The sequence below is a fragment of the Aptenodytes patagonicus genome, chromosome 6 (assembly GCF_965638725.1).
Source record: "Aptenodytes patagonicus chromosome 6, bAptPat1.pri.cur, whole genome shotgun sequence".
Taxonomy (NCBI): domain Eukaryota; kingdom Metazoa; phylum Chordata; class Aves; order Sphenisciformes; family Spheniscidae; genus Aptenodytes; species Aptenodytes patagonicus.
Genome location: NC_134954.1, coordinates 75,774,481 through 75,791,907, shown reverse-complemented (window position 1 = coordinate 75,791,907; position 17,427 = coordinate 75,774,481). Strand labels below are relative to the sequence as shown.

The 17,427-nt window shown below is 45.5% G+C and overlaps 1 protein-coding gene across 5 annotated transcripts in view; it reads right to left on the bottom strand.

The window, feature by feature from the left end:
• Positions 1-15,863, bottom strand: part of GPD2 (glycerol-3-phosphate dehydrogenase 2) — a 65,871-nt gene extending 50,008 nt beyond the window's left edge. The window contains exons 1-2 of one of the 5 annotated variants that reach the window (XM_076343225.1): positions 15,797-15,863; positions 1,840-1,947 (exon numbers count right to left, since the gene is read on the bottom strand). In XM_076343225.1, coding sequence (XP_076199340.1) covers positions 1,840-1,941 — 102 coding nt within the window. In that variant the 5' untranslated portion in view covers positions 1,942-1,947; positions 15,797-15,863. Of the gene's footprint in view, positions 1-1,839; positions 1,948-2,478; positions 2,573-9,414; positions 9,469-14,310; positions 14,509-15,031; positions 15,271-15,796 lie in introns of those variants that run through there. The other 4 variants (XM_076343229.1, XM_076343227.1, XM_076343228.1 and 1 more) reach the window with 4 other exon arrangements.
• Positions 15,864-17,427: the final 1,564 nt, after the last annotated feature.

Here is a 17,427-nt window from a genome sequence, read left to right as displayed (position 1 = left end):
CAATGGCCATCCAATGGCCACCCATTCCCAGAAAAATAGGAATTCCCTGAATTCTGGAATAGTGCATATACAACAAATGAGCTATCCACATCACTTTACACTTCCAACTCCTCCTCTTATTTAACAGTCCTAAAATTTGAAACTGCCATTTCTGACAGCAGTGAAGCCAGATTGTAAAATCCTGTGATAAAGACTCCAGAGAGAGTTAGAAACAGTATTATCAGCTAGGTGCAAGACTGGCAGCCCAATGGGAAGCTCACTTTAAATGCTAGGTTTTATTTTCTGCAACATTTTTCCTGAAGCCATAAGGATCCTAGCTTATCCACTTTCCAGCTAGGTTCCCCAGAAATGACTCATCTCATTTGCTTTACCAATACCTCGGCTGCTACTCCTCCTCCCCATAAAAACAGCCAGAAGATTCAGATTATCATTTATTCAGACATAACACACACCTTCAAGGAGCTAAGTGAAGACTGTCTCCCATCACCCACTGTTTTACCTTCAACTAGACCATTAAGATCCACTTCTTCTGTTTCTATTTTCAGTTTGCCCAATTTGAATGGCAACTTATAGTAAGTGTGTGGTAACTAAAGCAGTTCACAGAGTAACAGCTTGCCTGGATGAAGGGCTGACTGATTACATTTCTAAGGTGAAATGCGAAACGAGCATCTGCTCACCTAGCTGCTCAGACTGATACCATCTCAAAGGAACAAGGATGTAGCTCCTTGGGCTCAAGCTTTTTCCAAACCCAGATTGAAGCAAATCAGGCCAGAGCTTTGACTACACCTACTTCAACCAGTTTATGGAACACTGATTGCAAATATTTTTGGCCAAATGCGAGGTGCCAGCCTCACAGCCCACATTTAGCACAAGATCAGAAGACATGTTCCCTTATACACATCTACTAAGCCCAGACATGGTTATTTTATAATTCTAAAGCACAGCACAACTGCATTAAAATAATGGGCATTTATTTGCTTTAAGACAAAGAGTAGTTGTTGATCTGCACCAGCTCTGCCTAAAACCAGTCCACAACACATGTTCCTTTTACTGATTTCTGCTTGGCTTCTGCATCGAGAAGCAAGTCAAAGAGCACGGTGACTCTGACTCTACTGCAAGGAAATGAAATCTATTTTCTACAACAGCAAGAATCAGTCCACAAACTGACACCGGAATCTAATGCATCTCCTTCTGCTGCCACTACTTTACTTTAACAGTAAGTCTCCAACATCACCCTTCACTGCTCGGGGAATTTATTCTGTCCATGTGCCTTAGTTACCTGGAAGACAGCACTAAACTGTGCCTCAAGCTTACCAGTGTCTAGGTTGTGCCCACCCAGACAGAGGCCAATGCCCACCAGAAACAACAGGTGCCTCACCATTGACTTCTTTGACACAGATCCTATCCTAAAACAGTTTTCAGCTATTTGAACTGAACGAGAGCTGCCACCATGACTGTTTTGAAGCTGAGATATTCAGGGGTAGCGCTAGTGGTTTCACTTCAAGCTTCTAAGTTTGAAAATACTGTCCAAACTCTACTTAGTGCTTATACTTCAATTGGTACTTTCCACTCCTCCTGCAACTAAGTAAAATCCCTAGTAGTACACAAAGGTCATCTTTTAAACATGAAAAATGATTTACAAGAATCTCACTTCCCCACTGGTTAAAGACGTACAATAGCGAAACATCGTTTAATGCCATCCTGCAGATTAGCACCTACCAAATCAAGCTGAGAGGCTCTTGGCATTCCTTTCCAAACAAAACTATTCATATAAGCCTAACATACGCTCAAACAGATTTTAAGTTTCATATTTTATCAAAGATCATAATTAATACTTACGTGTTTGTTTCTATACTGAGAAAATTGAGAGAGGCCAAAAACTGTTGCTATGGCACCTCCTCCAATGAGAGCAGTTCCTTTCACTGCCTTCTGAAATGCCATTTTTTACTGTAAGAAGAGAAGATAAAAATTAATAGGCAGTTTTACCATGTTAGAATCTAGGCTACACAGAATAGACCATTTGCAGAAACTAATGACAATGTTGTGACAAGTTGAAACTTAGGGTAGCAGTATATTAATTAGCAATTTTCATTGCAGTATTAATAATTTCTAAACAAAGTCTAGACAGAGACAAGCCAGAGTGCTCTGGTATTTGCTGTGAAAGCTGAACAACAAAAGAGTGTTTAGATATACAAGTAGATGTACACACACCCACCATTTAAACTCTAAGTAGTTGTATATGTGACAAGTGCTTACAATACTGTGGCAAAAGCAGAACAAGAACACCCTGTCATCAGCCACATGGCCACCAAATCCTTATCACAACAGAACAGCCGATCTGCTTGACAAGATCACCTTTAGCTACCCTCCCGTCCCATCAATTTCTACAACTACATTTGCCTAACAGCACTCCATCCTGCTTTCCAGCCAGGAATTACGATCCCAGTATTCACTGTATACCAGCAAAGCTTGTCCTACCCAGGAATGGTGGAGAAGCAATGCACTGCTAGTCAGGAAGCAGGTCCTTCAGTGTGAAGCAGCAGCAGAGATAGTGGACAAGATTAAGTGGCTTGAAATAAGTGCAGAACTTTGTCATCTAGCTACAGAGGGTTTAAAACTAGCCCTATGTGGGTCAGGCAAATTCTTAAGAGACCCAGTGTTCGGAAACTGAATGAAAAATTTGCATGGAACTGACCTGAATCTTAAGCAGGCACAACCTAATCCATCTTCCCAGGACCGCAGCAACTCGCATTGCATTAGAAACAACGTACATCAAGTTTGAAGGACTCCCATCAGCACTCCAAGCCCTCCGGTTAGGAGGACATCTTTGTCCAAGCCCCAGATTCACCCAGCAGTCTTCACACAAGAGATTTAGCGCTGTTAAGGCTTAAAGCAGAAGCAGACGTGTACAGCCCCGTGCCAACACCGGAACACCAGTGGACTTACAACGTGTCAGGAGTGGCCCCGAGCCAGGAGCAGGGAGCCGTGGTGGCTCCCCATCCCGGGGCTGGGCAGGGGGAGGCCCCGGTAGCCTCACCCAAAGCCTGGCTAGGGGGTCAGCCCTTGCCTTGGTGCCCTGGCGAGGCCCTGCAGGCCACCCCTGCTGCCCTGGTCCAGCACAGCTCCGGCACGGCACGGCGCCTCGCTGCATGCCGGGCTGCACGCGGCGCCTGCTGATCTAGAGGCTTTGCAGCCCTCCCTCCACGGCTGCTGCCCATCTTACACCAAACACACCAGACTGGGTTATAAACCATTACTTTTGGCAGCGCACAGCTTTCTTGCCAAGATTTGCAGCAAACTACTTACAGCTGAAGAGTTATTTCTTTGGCCTTATAAATATAATTAAACATGAAACATTGTATGTTACTACACATCTGTACACATTTCATCTTTCTTCTCCTGTTAGTTCTTCCAGCTAGCATAATTAGGTTTTTTTCCTAAAAAAAAATACACCAAACACGTTTAAGACACAAGCCAAACGAGAATTTCTTTTTTAAGATGGTGTAGATCTTAACTTCATTCCCTGTGCACTTTACTTGCAGTGCACTCAGTGGGGAGGAACTCCACACACAATTATTGTATGCAAACATTTGATGTACAGATGATGTATGTATGTACTATATGCAAGTTATTATTGTACAGAAAGCCAAGACTTCCAGCTTCCAACATTTTTTTTCTGAAGAGCAGCATGTATGCTCTTGAAGATTCCCACCGTAACAACCTTTCTTGGTATGTATGTAGAGTATCACATTTTCCATTTACTTTGGTCTCAAAAAAGACCAACTTCATCTTTCCCTTATACCATGACAGGGAGGCGTAAAAGGGAAAGGTAACAGACAAGAAAAACCCCATAGCAAGGGAAGTTTCTCAAAGGAAAGTTACTGTGGAGGCCTGGCCTCAAAAGCTACAGCACCTCCACGGAAACAGGGAGTAAGCATTGAGTCAGATGTCTCGGACCTCGCTGCCAGTAACAGCGAGCAGCCGCACTACCACCAGTACACAGCTACATAAGGAGCGCACCACGGCAGGGTGCTATCTATCACAGATAGCCAGGCTGACGCACTGCCGCAGCCACCCCTACACCTCCCCATACGCTCGCTGCAGAGTAATGCACTTGGCACTACAGTGTGGCTGCCCCTCCCCGGCTCCCAGGGGCTCCCGATCAGGTTTGTGGTCCACTGCCCAGCTGCATCGCACGTGGGCTACCACTGCAAGAGGAAAGTGAGTGCCCAGCGAAGAAGGCTGCCTGCGGCAGGACCCACTGGAGCACTCCCACAGCAGCCCAGCACAGCCAGCTCTTGGGACAGCCACACACACCAGGACGCAGGCCTGTCACCTGCAGAGTCCCTCTCCCATCGGTCTAGCACAAGTCTTGCACAACAGGATTTGAGCAATCTGAGAAATGTCCTACCACCGGAGCAGCATGCCTCAGAATCAGACCCTATCCTGTAGATTTATCTCCCCCCTCCCACAGTTAAATAAAAACTAACCATCAGCTAAACCCTACCACCTTAAATCTGTTAAGACAACCTTCTGTAATATCACTTCCACATACCTGAAAATGCCTACAGATACGCATGAAGTCGTAACACAGTATGAAATTCAGTATTGCACAAGAATTAAAACGTGCAGCTGGAAAACTTGCACTGCCATCACAACGCTCATAGTCTCCTGCAAAATAAAAGTACTAAGACAATCAACATCAGTTCACATACTGTCTATAGCCGCATGAAGCATATGGTGATGGTGAATACATACACATCATCCAAGCACTCTGTGTACTATGCATTTCTACCATAAGGTTTCTTCAAGTCGCTAGAATAACTACTCATCTTTCAGATTGCAAACTGGTGGCAGTCTTGAAGTAGTTTCACACACCTTACACATCAGCAAAGGAGTCACTTCAAATAAGAGTATGAAACCCTTGCAAGTGCCTGTTCTGGAAACACAATATGCTCTAGAATCCAAGGGAGTTTAAAAAGAACAAATTAGCATCTTCCAACAAGCTGGCTTACGTGTCTGCAGAGATACTGGCTTTCGAGAAAACAAATGGAAGTGTATCCTTGCAATGTTTTACCAAGTTCAGTAAGACAGGGTGATGGCTGAAGCACAAACCCTACTTATCCCAGTTCAAGCTCTGCTCAACTTCATAAACTCTTCAAAAGTTCATTAACTGTGAACAAACTGAGAGCCATAGCTTAGCAGCTGGTGTTCGATGGCAAGCGCAGTCCAACAGGCTCCTAGCTAAGTGCTGAGCACCTTCCACTGCACAACAAGGCACCCTCCACCCAAGGTCAAACCAAGCCTGCGGAGGGGCCGACTGCACAGCCAGGGTAACTGAAGGCGCAGCCAACACTAATCCTTGCTTCTTGTCCCCTGACCTCCTTAAGCGTTTTCTGAGATTTAATTTTGAAGACCAGGTACATACCCACCAGAGTTAAACCATTACATTTTCATTGAGTAGGACTGGAAGAGCAGCACAAGGTATACGAACCACTGACTAAGAGTCTCGGTGATCATTGCCTACACCAGTTTACTTTAAAAATGCAGTTTCCCAGACGGCTTTGGAAGTCATTTATTTTTGTGTTTAAAACAAGGAAATCATGATCTTTGGACTGTATGTTCTACTGGGCCTTTTTAACAAGCATTTTATCAATACTTCTGGAAAAAAAAAAAATCTAAGTTTTTAAAACTGAAGAAATAATGTAGCTCTGTCTTTTATTCAGTTGACCTTCATTTCTTTAGTTACGGGTTAAAAAACCCTTACTGCATCAACGAAAATCTAAAGTTTCCCTGTGAATCACACTAGAAATATCACTGCATATATGAAGGAAAAAAAGCACAAATTCCCCCAAAGCTGTGTAGTAGATTTCTAAGTTGTTTGTACAACAATGCTGCACAAACTTATGAAAGTAATCAGGAGGAATAAACTCAACACTCACCACAACTCTGAGTTACATAGATAGCGTTATGCTATTTTTCAGTAGTTTGAAATAGCTATTCTTCTGATAACTTTTTTGTTAAAAAAAACTCAAACAGAACATGCTCACGTACTGAATAAAAGCTGTACTGGGCCAGTGCTGGGAAATAAGATAATGACTAATATTACACCTGCTCTTCATGTTCAGAGAGCTGCATCTCCTCCGTTTCCATCTCCCAACAGGCCTCTGCAAATAGCAGGCACAGACCCAAGGTCTCTGCTTTCAGCTGCTTCAGCTAAAGGAGCTCCCTGTGCCATTTCCTCCATACTTCCCGTCGGGTATCAGCAACCTGCCATGCTAACATGCCTTTCATAACCCCCCCACCCTACTGTTGTACTCACGTGTGCTGACAGGCAACATTTTGTTGCGGATGCCACAGGTTCTCATGCATTAACTGGAATAAACACTAGTTCTTCCAGATAAGAGAATTCGTTTAAACAGCAAAAACAACAAAAGCCCCCATGCCCCCACAATGCTTACTTTTATCCAGAAAGCTTTGAAGCAACAATACTAGAGAGGCAAGCAAACAGCTTTTATTTAACAGCTTCCTATACAAAATCTCTATTAGGAACCTGACAAACTCCACCGCCAATTGCATGCAATAAATATTGCTTCATATGCAGAAACAAAGGACAGTCAGTCTTGAGAAGTTAAATGATTATCAAAATCAAATGAAAGTTCAACTCGAAATTGGTTTCCTGAAAATTCTGAATGAGATAGACGCCATTATAAAGGCTTTATATTTACCACGGTCTTTTGGCATACGAACCTTTTCCACCTTCAAATTTCTACCAGTGAAACTTTTTACCCTACAGAATCCAGTGCAAGCAACGCAACATGCGCAGAAGTCTGCAGAGCTCCACCGGCACCTGAAAGTGCTGACACTCAACCACGGGCAGTCAGATCTGGGGACCTGAAATGGCCGCTGCCTGCCCGCCCGCTTCCACCGCCTCCCAGAGCTGGCTTCCTCACACACAGCCACACACAAACGTGCACTGATAACAAGGGGGAAAAGAGAGACCTGAGAGTACCTATATACCAGGCTGGAAACCGCAGCAGTACAGAAGCTGCTTCAAAAGCAGCAAAGGCAATAACCTCCAAGGAGGATCAGACTGGACAGCCGAGCGGCACTCACCTCTGTTGTCCCAGTTTAACATCCTTAGAATACAAATGTGGTTGCCCACATACTGTTACAACTTGATCCGACTGCCCCATAGCTTCCTCCCACAAATGAGCAGTTTTTTCACTGCACGTATAACAACATGCAGAGAGCTGTGACAAGCCTTTCCACTAACAACCTGTTTACGACAACTCGGCTGACATCAGTGGTGAGCTCCATGCACTACCACAGTGGGCACGAAGGTACAGGCACATAGGGAACGGGGTTCAGGATCACTCCTACAGTGGGAGCTTATACCAGTCTCATTGTGGATACAGCTGTACTAACTGCACTGAAGTGAAATTAGATATGCCACAGAGAACAATTTTGCCGCTTTCATTATGCAAGATAACATGTAACATAAAGAAACTGGCAGGCTCATGCCCTCTATACAGGAGGGATTTCTAGCCTCAACCGTCAGCTGTCGGTAAGGGGCTACCCTCTGCTTGCCCGACAGCCAGGTACGTGTGTCATTAGCTCTACTCAGAGCTGATAGCCAGATTATATGCAATTCTCCGGTGAAAGGAACACTCCCAGGAGACCAGCTGCTCAAATTGGCACATAAATCTTGCTCACCATTGGTAAGAGAAGCTCATTCAGGGACAGAAAGGAAAATACGGCTTAACATAAGCTACTCCAACGCAAAGCTAGACAGGCATTCAAACCTACAGACAGTGCTTTTACACCTAGAACATCTCAATTTCATCCTAGGAACCCGCGAGCCCGTATTTGCAAGGTATGAGCAGATGTATTTGGATTAGACTGAATTGAGCTCGGGGCATTAGCAGGTACTGCAGGCAGGCAGAGCCCCAGACAAACAGCCGGCACACGATATATACGTGCCAGGCTGCTGTGTGCCATGCCGAGGCTCTGCCCCAGACTCTTCAGCAGGGCCCTACTAGAGCATATTGCAACTTCTCCCTGCCCAAATGATCCGGCTTCTTTCCGAAGGGAACTGCATTGCATGTGGGAAATAGCACGCAGCAAGGTCTCCTCTAGGCAGGAGGATGGCTTAAGCACTGTCCCAGTGTACACACAACCAAAGAGAAATTAGAGGCTCTCTAAACATACACTGGCAGGTTTTTTTTCCCCTCCAGTTCTGTCCCAGAACGGCTGCTAAAGGCTACTGTCAGCACCAAGCAGGATAAACCGGAGCGCAGAAGATGAAAGGGGAAAGAACACAGTCCACATAGTTACGACAAAGGTTGTACACAGACTGCTGTGTACACAGAGAAGAGCCTACACCTAAACACCCCTCGTCTTTTGCAAGTAGGTAATAAAACTTGACTCTCTTCCAAGCAGAGATCAATAGCTTGTGATGGAAACTGAATTTTATTTTAATGAAAATTATAATAGCAGACAGCATGAGAAGTTATGCAGTCAGAAATAAGTCATCTTTCCATAACACAAATGTTTTGAGTCACCTTTAAAAATGGCTCAAACAGCATATAGTGCTTTAATGCTGTAAGGGGCACCTGACACTGTAAATCCGCATGTTAAGCCTTATCCTTAGTTTCAATACAGGTCACAAATGGCACCCCTTGGACCCATGCTCTCGATTTGAGGGTGGGCTGAAGTCCCCGACAGGCTCTGGAACAAGCTCAGGCAGGAGCAAGGAGCCCTTGACTGGCACGGAAGGAGCCAGCGGCATGCCACGAGGAGCGGATATTGCGTACAGCGTGATCTGTCCAAAGAGTTAAATAACCCACAGGGAACATTTCTCAGCAAACCAGCTGAGTATTGGTAAAGATTCACAAGGACATTAGCTCAAACTTCTAGCTATTAAAGAACTTCTGATAAGGAGAAATAGGCTTTAAACTTGAAAGGAAACACAAAGGAGGGTGGGGAGGGAAGCACTGGTTACATGAAATGAAACCACACAAAAGATTTATGAGGACAAGTTCATGCTTTCAGTTTCCAGAAGTTAAAAAAGTTAATACTTTTTAATACTTTAAAACTGTTGTCACAGTAGGAACCGCTCCCTCCTGCAGTGCATTTCTTAACCAGCAATTCAGTCGCACTTACTTTGATGTAAAGAAGCATGCAGTAGCCACTTCCATTGGAAGCTCCCACTCCAGAGTCCAGGCTGGCGACCGGCAACCCTGCCTCAGTGAGGTCCCCGGGTGAACCTCACAAGCTAACAGACCCTGGACCTCCCGCACCACGGGCAAGGGCTCCGCTTCATCAATTAATACACTTCTTAAAGGCAGGATCCTTCTGCTTCACTTTCAGCCCCACATTTAAAAACCAAAAAGCATACAAAGTGCAACTTACATCCTGTTTTTTAAAGGGATTTCAACACCCGTCTTCAGTAGATGCTTCTGAATAGCGTGCCCCATGCAACAAACATCTGCCACCCCGCAGTTCTCATTAGCCTGATATAAACCCTAGGAGTGACTTGCCTTCCTTATTTCCCGTAATGCCCAGCCCAGGTAGCTGCAAGACTGTTGGCTGGATCCTGTTTTGAGTTGTGTAACTCTGCACAGCCCAGAGCGCGCACAGGCACCTACCAGGGCTCCCTCTGCCACCCGAGGAGGCCAGGTGACTGAAAAGGAAGGGCTGCAATCGCCGGCACTGCTGTACTCGAGTACTTTTTAATTATTAAGTTATCGGGCTGGATCTAAGCAGCGCACGGCCAAAGTTGGGGGAAAGAATGAGAGGAATGAGGGAAGAGGAAGGGAAGGGGAATGGTGGAAAATTCAGGCGCAGAATCGCGAGTTAGAGATCAAAGAAAGATGACTACTTTAGCAAAAGTGAAGAGACAGATGGATACAAACTGTGGAGCTTAGCAATAGGAGTGTGTGACGCCCTGTACGCTGCCATCAGACATGGTGTATGAGACGCAAAACCTGTTAAATTAAGAGAAGAAATCCAATCTGTTATGTTGTATATCTGTGTGCTTTAGGAGGCCATTACCATGGAATCTGGGTGCTTCACATTCCATTTTAAACGAACACATCTAATAAAGTGAGTCACTCAATGGAAGTCTTAAAAATAGAAAACTTATAATCATCACCACTACAATTTGCATAACTTGCTATTGGCACAGTAGCATTGTCTAATTCAATCTTTCTCATTCCTTCCAAAAGCTTCTCAGGTAAGTTTTGGATGATGAGAGCCCCAGACCGACATCCCTCCAGGCCCAGTTGAGCGTCTTGCCGCCTCTGCTTCTCCCAACAGCTGAAGACGCTATCCTCAGCTCCCTCTAATTCAGCTTTTGATCCTTCTTGCAGGACTACTTAAAAGGTGGCCACCATGATGGCGCACAAAACAGCAGTAAGACAGGCCACAATTAGGATTCTCACCGTGGGTAACAAGCATTTAAAGCTGTCCTATTCTAAGAGCGTGTTACTGGCAGTTTATGGGTGTATCAATGCAGAAAGTGGCCAAACAACAAGAAAAAGGGGACGTAATCAGAAAATAATCCTATCAGCACCCCCGTTAACAAGATCATCTACCAGGTCTCCTATAGCTTTTCTTGTTTGCTTTTAAAAAAGCCTGAAGCGGTTAATACTAAGTTACATAGGATGTCAGACCATACTAACCAAAGTAAGCATCTTAGAAGCAAGTGATTAAAGCGTAAACCAACCAAAACTGAAGATGCTTCCCCTGCAGCACTCCTAACAGTCACCAAGCATCTCTCTCCTCAGTTGATAGGGGTCTAATCTCCTGGGCTGCCCTGCGCTACTTGTTACCTGACCAGCAACGACAGCAAACGAGAACAAAGCAGCACACTTTGAAGGGCAACCAAAGCTTGTTTTCTGCTGGTGAGGTAGATGTCTGGGCCACTGACTCATGCACTCGTGACTTCTATATGTAATTACTGTAAGCTGTATCTATAATGAGGCCACACACCAAGAAAAAGTTCCAGTGGGTACGAAACATAGCTGATATCAGGGCAGAGTCCATCCTCCAGATCCTCTCCTAAAGCCTCTGATGGTTACTTTGGGTTCTTAAACACAAGTTACGGCACTTTAATTAAAGTAATTATCCAAGCACTACCTCACCAACCAAGCACAGAAACATAACCCACAATATCTACACAGCTCACAGGGTTACAACTCCCTTTCAGCCACAGACCACACCACAAATTTGTAAGTTCCTGTACACAGAACTTAAAACCCGAAAACCCCGCAGGCCACCCTGCACTAATAAGTGGAAGCAAAGCAGCAGTTTACCATATGGGGAAAATCCTTCCCACGCTCCAGTACAGACAACTAGCTCGGCTATCGTGCCCAAAAGTAGTTGCAGCACTTGTCATGCACAAAAATAAAGAAAAAACAAAGCAAAAAATAGGCGTACTATCCTCATTCCTTCTCTTGGTCCCCACTGCTTCGAACTACTTAATTTGCTTTCTGTACTCGGGTACCAAGATCTTCCCGCCCAGCATTAGATGATATCCCAACCGCATTAAGCTGTATCCTACAAGGAACAAACTTTTATGGCTTCTCTTTCCACTATTTGTATTTTTAACCTAACCACTCTTTCCACTATTTGTATTTTTAACCTAACCACTTATTTTTCTTCTGTTTCATTACCCTCCTACAAAAAAAAAAAAAAAGCCTTACAGATAATGGGGGGGAAAGTCTGATTTGTAAATCTTTCTTGGGATTTCAGACAGTAATAATCTTGCTAGAGAAAGCAGTATGTTTCTGAGAATGAGGCAATGCCCACAGACAATGATGGCTGTAATCCCAAGCACTGCACCTAAGGACTAACAGGAATACAAAAACACACTGAGGTCACGAGTATTTTGAGCTTTCCCACCACACAAACATCATAATGCGTTTATGAAGTTTTATCATAAAAGTATTCAAATTCCCTCCTGTCCTATTGGAAGATTACTTAAAAATCTGCCATCCAAGGAGTGGGAAACCTAGTCTCCGGCCTGATTACTGAGTAAATGTATGCAGGATGATTTTCATACGTTTTTTGTCCTTGTGCCAACATTGTCTTTACCTTAAATAGTTCAAATAGTCATTCTTGCTTTCTATATTAGTGGGGGTTAATATCAGCCATAAAACCCACCACACACACAATACAAACTTGCAAATACTATAAACCAATTACTGTACTTAGAAAGAAACGTTCCTGTTAGATACAGTTAACTTATAGCTGTTCACCCTTTCTTCTAATATTCTTCACTCCCCTCATATTTAATGCATGTATTTGATTAGACAGTCTACCAATTCAGCTTGATCCTAATACTGAACCTATATCCACGGTTTTCTTCCCCCCGCCCCTAGTCAAACACTAAAGGAAAAAGTATTAGAAAATAAGGTGTTTTGCTTATTACAAGACTGGACATAGACCTGCATATACAAACAGGTACCTGCTCAAAAAATAACTACAAACTAGGTGATTACCTAGGTGTGTCAAGGAAGTAGCCTAGTTTTATATACTGGAATAAAGATTGAGACCTGATAGTACATGCAAATCCAATCCCAGAGGAGGGGCATGCATTTAATATCATTTTGAAATCAGAATCAGCACTTGGTTTGAGAAATGCTTTGCTAAGCAAAAAAGGCACAGTCCAAGACTTTGTACCCAGCCACCAGAGAAACGACAATCCGGGCTCCAGCAGCATTATCAGGATATAACTCGGGGAGAGTTCATCTGGCATTTGGAAACCCCTCTTGAGACACAGCTACACGTTCACTTGGGAACCTGGCTCAAAGAAAGTTATTTAGGGATACAAAATGTTTCTAAAAGCAGTACTGTGATGCTGAGGAAGAGTTCTGATTACAAATTGTTTGTTCACTATGTAATAAAAATTGTTTTCTGAAGTAATGCTTTTCGGAAGAAACGGGCTACATCTACATTAGCAAGAGCTGCGGCACAGCTGCAGCGGACCCCTAAAGCAAAACGGCTGTTGCTGAGAGCGCAGCCTCCGTGATCTCTGTGCTCCACATCATTTACTCCCAAGTAGCTCCAGTCTGAACACACAAATACCCATGAAGCAGCTGAAGCACACGAGGCCTTCTTCTTTAAAGGGTTATCTTCCCACTTTTGTCCGACCTGCTTCAGAACTTTTTTTCCCAGCCTCTAATTTTTGTGTCGTGTTCATTTCCCTTTTTACCCAGCACTCAGCTTTTCAGTGGTCTCCCACTCTCCTGAGAGTGCCCAACAAGGAAGGGGACAGGCATGCGCCCCGCTATCCACACCCTTCTGGAGGCAGAACTCTGCGGTCCTGCTCACATCCACCAGCTCACATCAGCTGCAGTGGCACACCCACAACGATAAAGCTAATCCCCGGAAAAATGCAGGCTTAAACTACAACCGGAAGGCAAAGCAATATACAGGAGATTAATTAATTTATACAACTAGACTATCAGACCTCTGGTTTAAATTGAGTGCAGCGTAGGCCCACATATTTTAGAAAAGGTAAAATAATTCTTTAAGTCCTGTTTGCTGGAACAAGCACTATGACAGAAGTAAGCTGCTGCTTCACAGAGCTACTTGTAAATGCAAACCCTTGTTTTGAAACCATCGAGATATTTACATGGGAAAGTAGAAAGTAACAATTGCAAACTGACCGTGGAAAAAAGCACATTTCTTTTAAATATTTGCTAAAGCTTGCAGAGACTTGTGTGAAGACAAAGTAGGAAGCGGAAAGGAACCTGTATGAGCTTTCATTTGGAAAACTGGTTTGCATTAGTGGCCTTCAAACCTACCACATCCATCTAGCTTTCCAAATTTGTTAGTGACACATTACCAGGCAGAAATGGATCTCTAGATCCATATTACATTATGTAATAAGAGCCTAGCTCATAAAGTTATTATTACTGCGCTCCTGTGCATGCATACATGTGCGCACACACGATTAAGCAAAACCAAGCATACATCCATATATATACACAACGAAAGTAACACTATAAATTAGATATAAGGTGTGTGAATAATTTTTCATGCACGTGTGCCTACTCAAAACTTTCATCCAAAGTTGGACTAAATAAAATTGGTAAATGGCTAACATTAAAATTAATAATATTCTGCTTATTGCTATTACAGAAGAGCCAATACTCGATTTTGCCTTAGCTATCAACCCTTAAAGATCTTGAAACATCAGATAGAGTCTTTACTAGCTAACCGTCAGTCACTGCTCACCACTAAACATTTCTGAGGAACCGTACCTATGAATAAGTGAGAAAAATAAAAGGTCTGATTAACCTCAATTAAAAATATACCACGCTCCTAACAGCTGCGTCTCCAAGCTTGCTTCTTATCCATGGTCAGAAGACTATCTTACAAAGGGACTTCAGAGTCTTCAGGCCAATGTCAGTGTAATTACACTTGAGCAAACCTCTCACGCAGGGAAACTTTCTGGGTGGAAACCCCATCGCAGAATAGCAGTCACGGTTCAAAGAGAGCTCAGTACAGAAGCCGACTGCAAACACAGAGAATGAAAATAAGACAGAGGAGCAGAGGAGCGTAGCTGGAGTGCAGCTGCACGTAGCTGGAAGCTGACTGCGTCCGGCAAGCCTGGAGATGCGCTCCTGCCGTACGTCCAACGCCTCTGCCCCTCGAGAAGGCTCAGCACAGCTGCAGCAGGCATGGCGCTCTGACGCGAGGGCCTCTGACGGCAGTAAAGACACATTCGGAAGCGTGGCAAGGAGCGAGACAGAGAAGAAAAGTGCAACTGCTTCAGAGTGGAGACGGGAGAGCCCCCGCTTCCTAGAAGCGGGTGGAAAGGAGCTCGCTTTCAACGCGCCTGTGCTACCAGTTCACAGTACATAGTAGAGTAAGCTCAGCAGGTAGTAAATCCAGCCGTTTTAAACGCAGGGTCTCCACACACATGCATTTATATCACCTCCTGCAGTAATGGGCTTGCAAACGTTTACTGAAGCAATTGGTTAGAAGAGATAAGAACTCAAAAGAGTTTAGGGCTTACTTGTTACACCAGCACGCTCTCACCCAGAAGTGGTCCCACGAAAGCGTTCAATGCAAGTGAGAAGTAACCGTTTTCATTTTCCAAAGTTCAGTGTAACTACAGCTACGCTATTCTTTGCCCAGCATTCAGTTTTTTAATAATAGGAGACGCTGAATTCTACCAGCTTTGTCCGAGAACGAAAATCTAGCGAAAGAGTTCTGCAAAAACCCCTATTTGTTATCTATAGATAGCTACACATGTGCAAACAGCTATCCATAAACAGAGAGAGACACTAGGGCTGTATCTGCGTTTACGAGGACGTTCTCAGGGAGCTCAGCCCTTGAGCAGGGGGACAACAGACAGACAAACGGGACAGCTGCCAAGGACTTTATACTACTTCCATCCAAAAGCTTAAATAAAACAGAGGGGAGGGGGCTGGGAGCCCTTGGTAGTGTAAGCTCCTACTGTACTTTGCAAAAGTAAGATCTGGAGAAGAGAGACAGCGATGATGCGTTTGCTACAGATTTATAGTAAAGGCAACTTCAGAGTTGAACCCGAGGTTACCACACGCGCGTCCAGTACAGACCTCACACCGAAACACCCTCCCCACCGGAGCAGAGCACGCCCCCGGCTCTCCCGGCGGGCGCCCAGAGCCGCTCCCGCAAAGCCGCCCCCCAGGCGGGGACCGCTCCCGCTCCGCAGCCGGGCCCAGGTGCGAAGCCCTGGGAGCCGCGCCGCTGCCCTCCGCCGTTAACCCCACCACCACCAAAACCGAAAGCCACTTACTCCAGCAGCCCGGGCGAGCCCGCGTCCCTCTCCGCGCTGCTCGCCAGCCGGCGGGAGGAGAAGCGGGGGGGGGGGGGGGGGGTGCCCGGCTTCCTGCGCGCCTCCTCCGGCCGCGGCACGCCTCGCTTCGCCTCCAGCAGCTTGCCGCCGCTCCCCCCGCTCCGCCTTTAACCACCAGCGGCGCCTCCCCGCCCTGCCCTCCGCCTCACCCAGCCGGCAGGCCGCGGCCGGGCCTAACGGCGGGCCGGCTCTCCTCAGGAAGGGAAGCCGCGCTAGGCCCCGCCGCTGGGGCCTGTTCCCGCCTTCCCGCTCCGGCGCTGAGGAGAGCGACGCGCCCTCCTCGCCCCGGTCTATATTCAGGGCGTCGCGGCCCTTCCCGGCCCCTCCTCCGGCTCGGGCTGCCCGAGCCGGCCGGCCGGCGGGGGCAGCTCGGGCTCCTTTGGGCGCTGGCGCTGTGGTTTCTTGGGGTTGTTTGCCCTTGCCTTTGAACCGGGAACTGGTATTTGGTTGAATTTGTCACCTTCGTTTCTGAGGAATTCTGGTGGTGGTTCACTTTTGGGTCACGGAGAGGTTTCCTCCTTACAAATAAATGGGGAACAGATCCATTACGTTACATTAATATATATTAATATATGTTATATTCATGTATATTTGTCTACCACAGATCCTTCCCTGCTTGCATAGTGGGTTAAAGTGCAGTGCAGTGGAGAGAGAGGAGACCTTTCCAACACATCTCTTGATCGGTGTTAGAGCTGTAATATTCATAACCTGGATGGTTCACAGAGGAAATCCTAGACCAGAAAAATGCTAAATCTCTGAGGGTCCACCTCTGAAAAAAAATAAGCAGTGCATAATGGAGGTGTAGAGCCAGGTTCACATCTTTTCTTTTTCAGCTGTCCTCTCCGGTGGCTCCAGCATGGCATGAAGCTGGTTGAGAAACGTCATCGGTGGCTGCCTCTCAATGACTTGATACATCCTACCAGCTCTCTTACTTGACCTGAAACTTCTCATGAAACCCCGCTGAGCTCCCCATTTCTACTGGACTTGGCAGAAGCGCAATTTAGCAGTTAATCCAGGTCTTCGTAGACTAGAAGCCAGGCTTTCCACCTGCAGGCAGGCTGCACAACTACCCTCTAGCCAATGGTCTTTGTCATATGGTTTAGTTTTAGGTAGTCCTGCGAGGAGCAGGGAGTTGGACTCGATGATCCTTATGAGTCCCTTCCAACATGAGATATTCTATGATTCTGCCCCTCTGGGGCACAGCTAATGGAGCCCAACACAAGATGACACTCACTGCCATGGAGGGGAAACTTGCAGCACAAAGTGCTGGGACAGGGTGGATCTCACTTTGGGTTTGGTTTTGCAGCACAGAGTATGCAGGCTTGTTTTCCTCTGTTGAGGGCTTGCTGAACTGAAAGCTTTCCAATTCTTTACCTCTCCAAAATAGCAGATTTCCAATCTTGAACTTCCCTAGGCACTTGCTGTGTAAGGCTTGTAAGTGAGTTGCTGACTGGGTGATACCTTGAGACATTTTGTGTATCCTCATTCTTCTTGCTACTTTCACCAAGTGACAAGACTTGGAAGAGCTGCTGCTAAGAGTTATGGTCTCTAATGGTCCTCTTTGTTTCTCA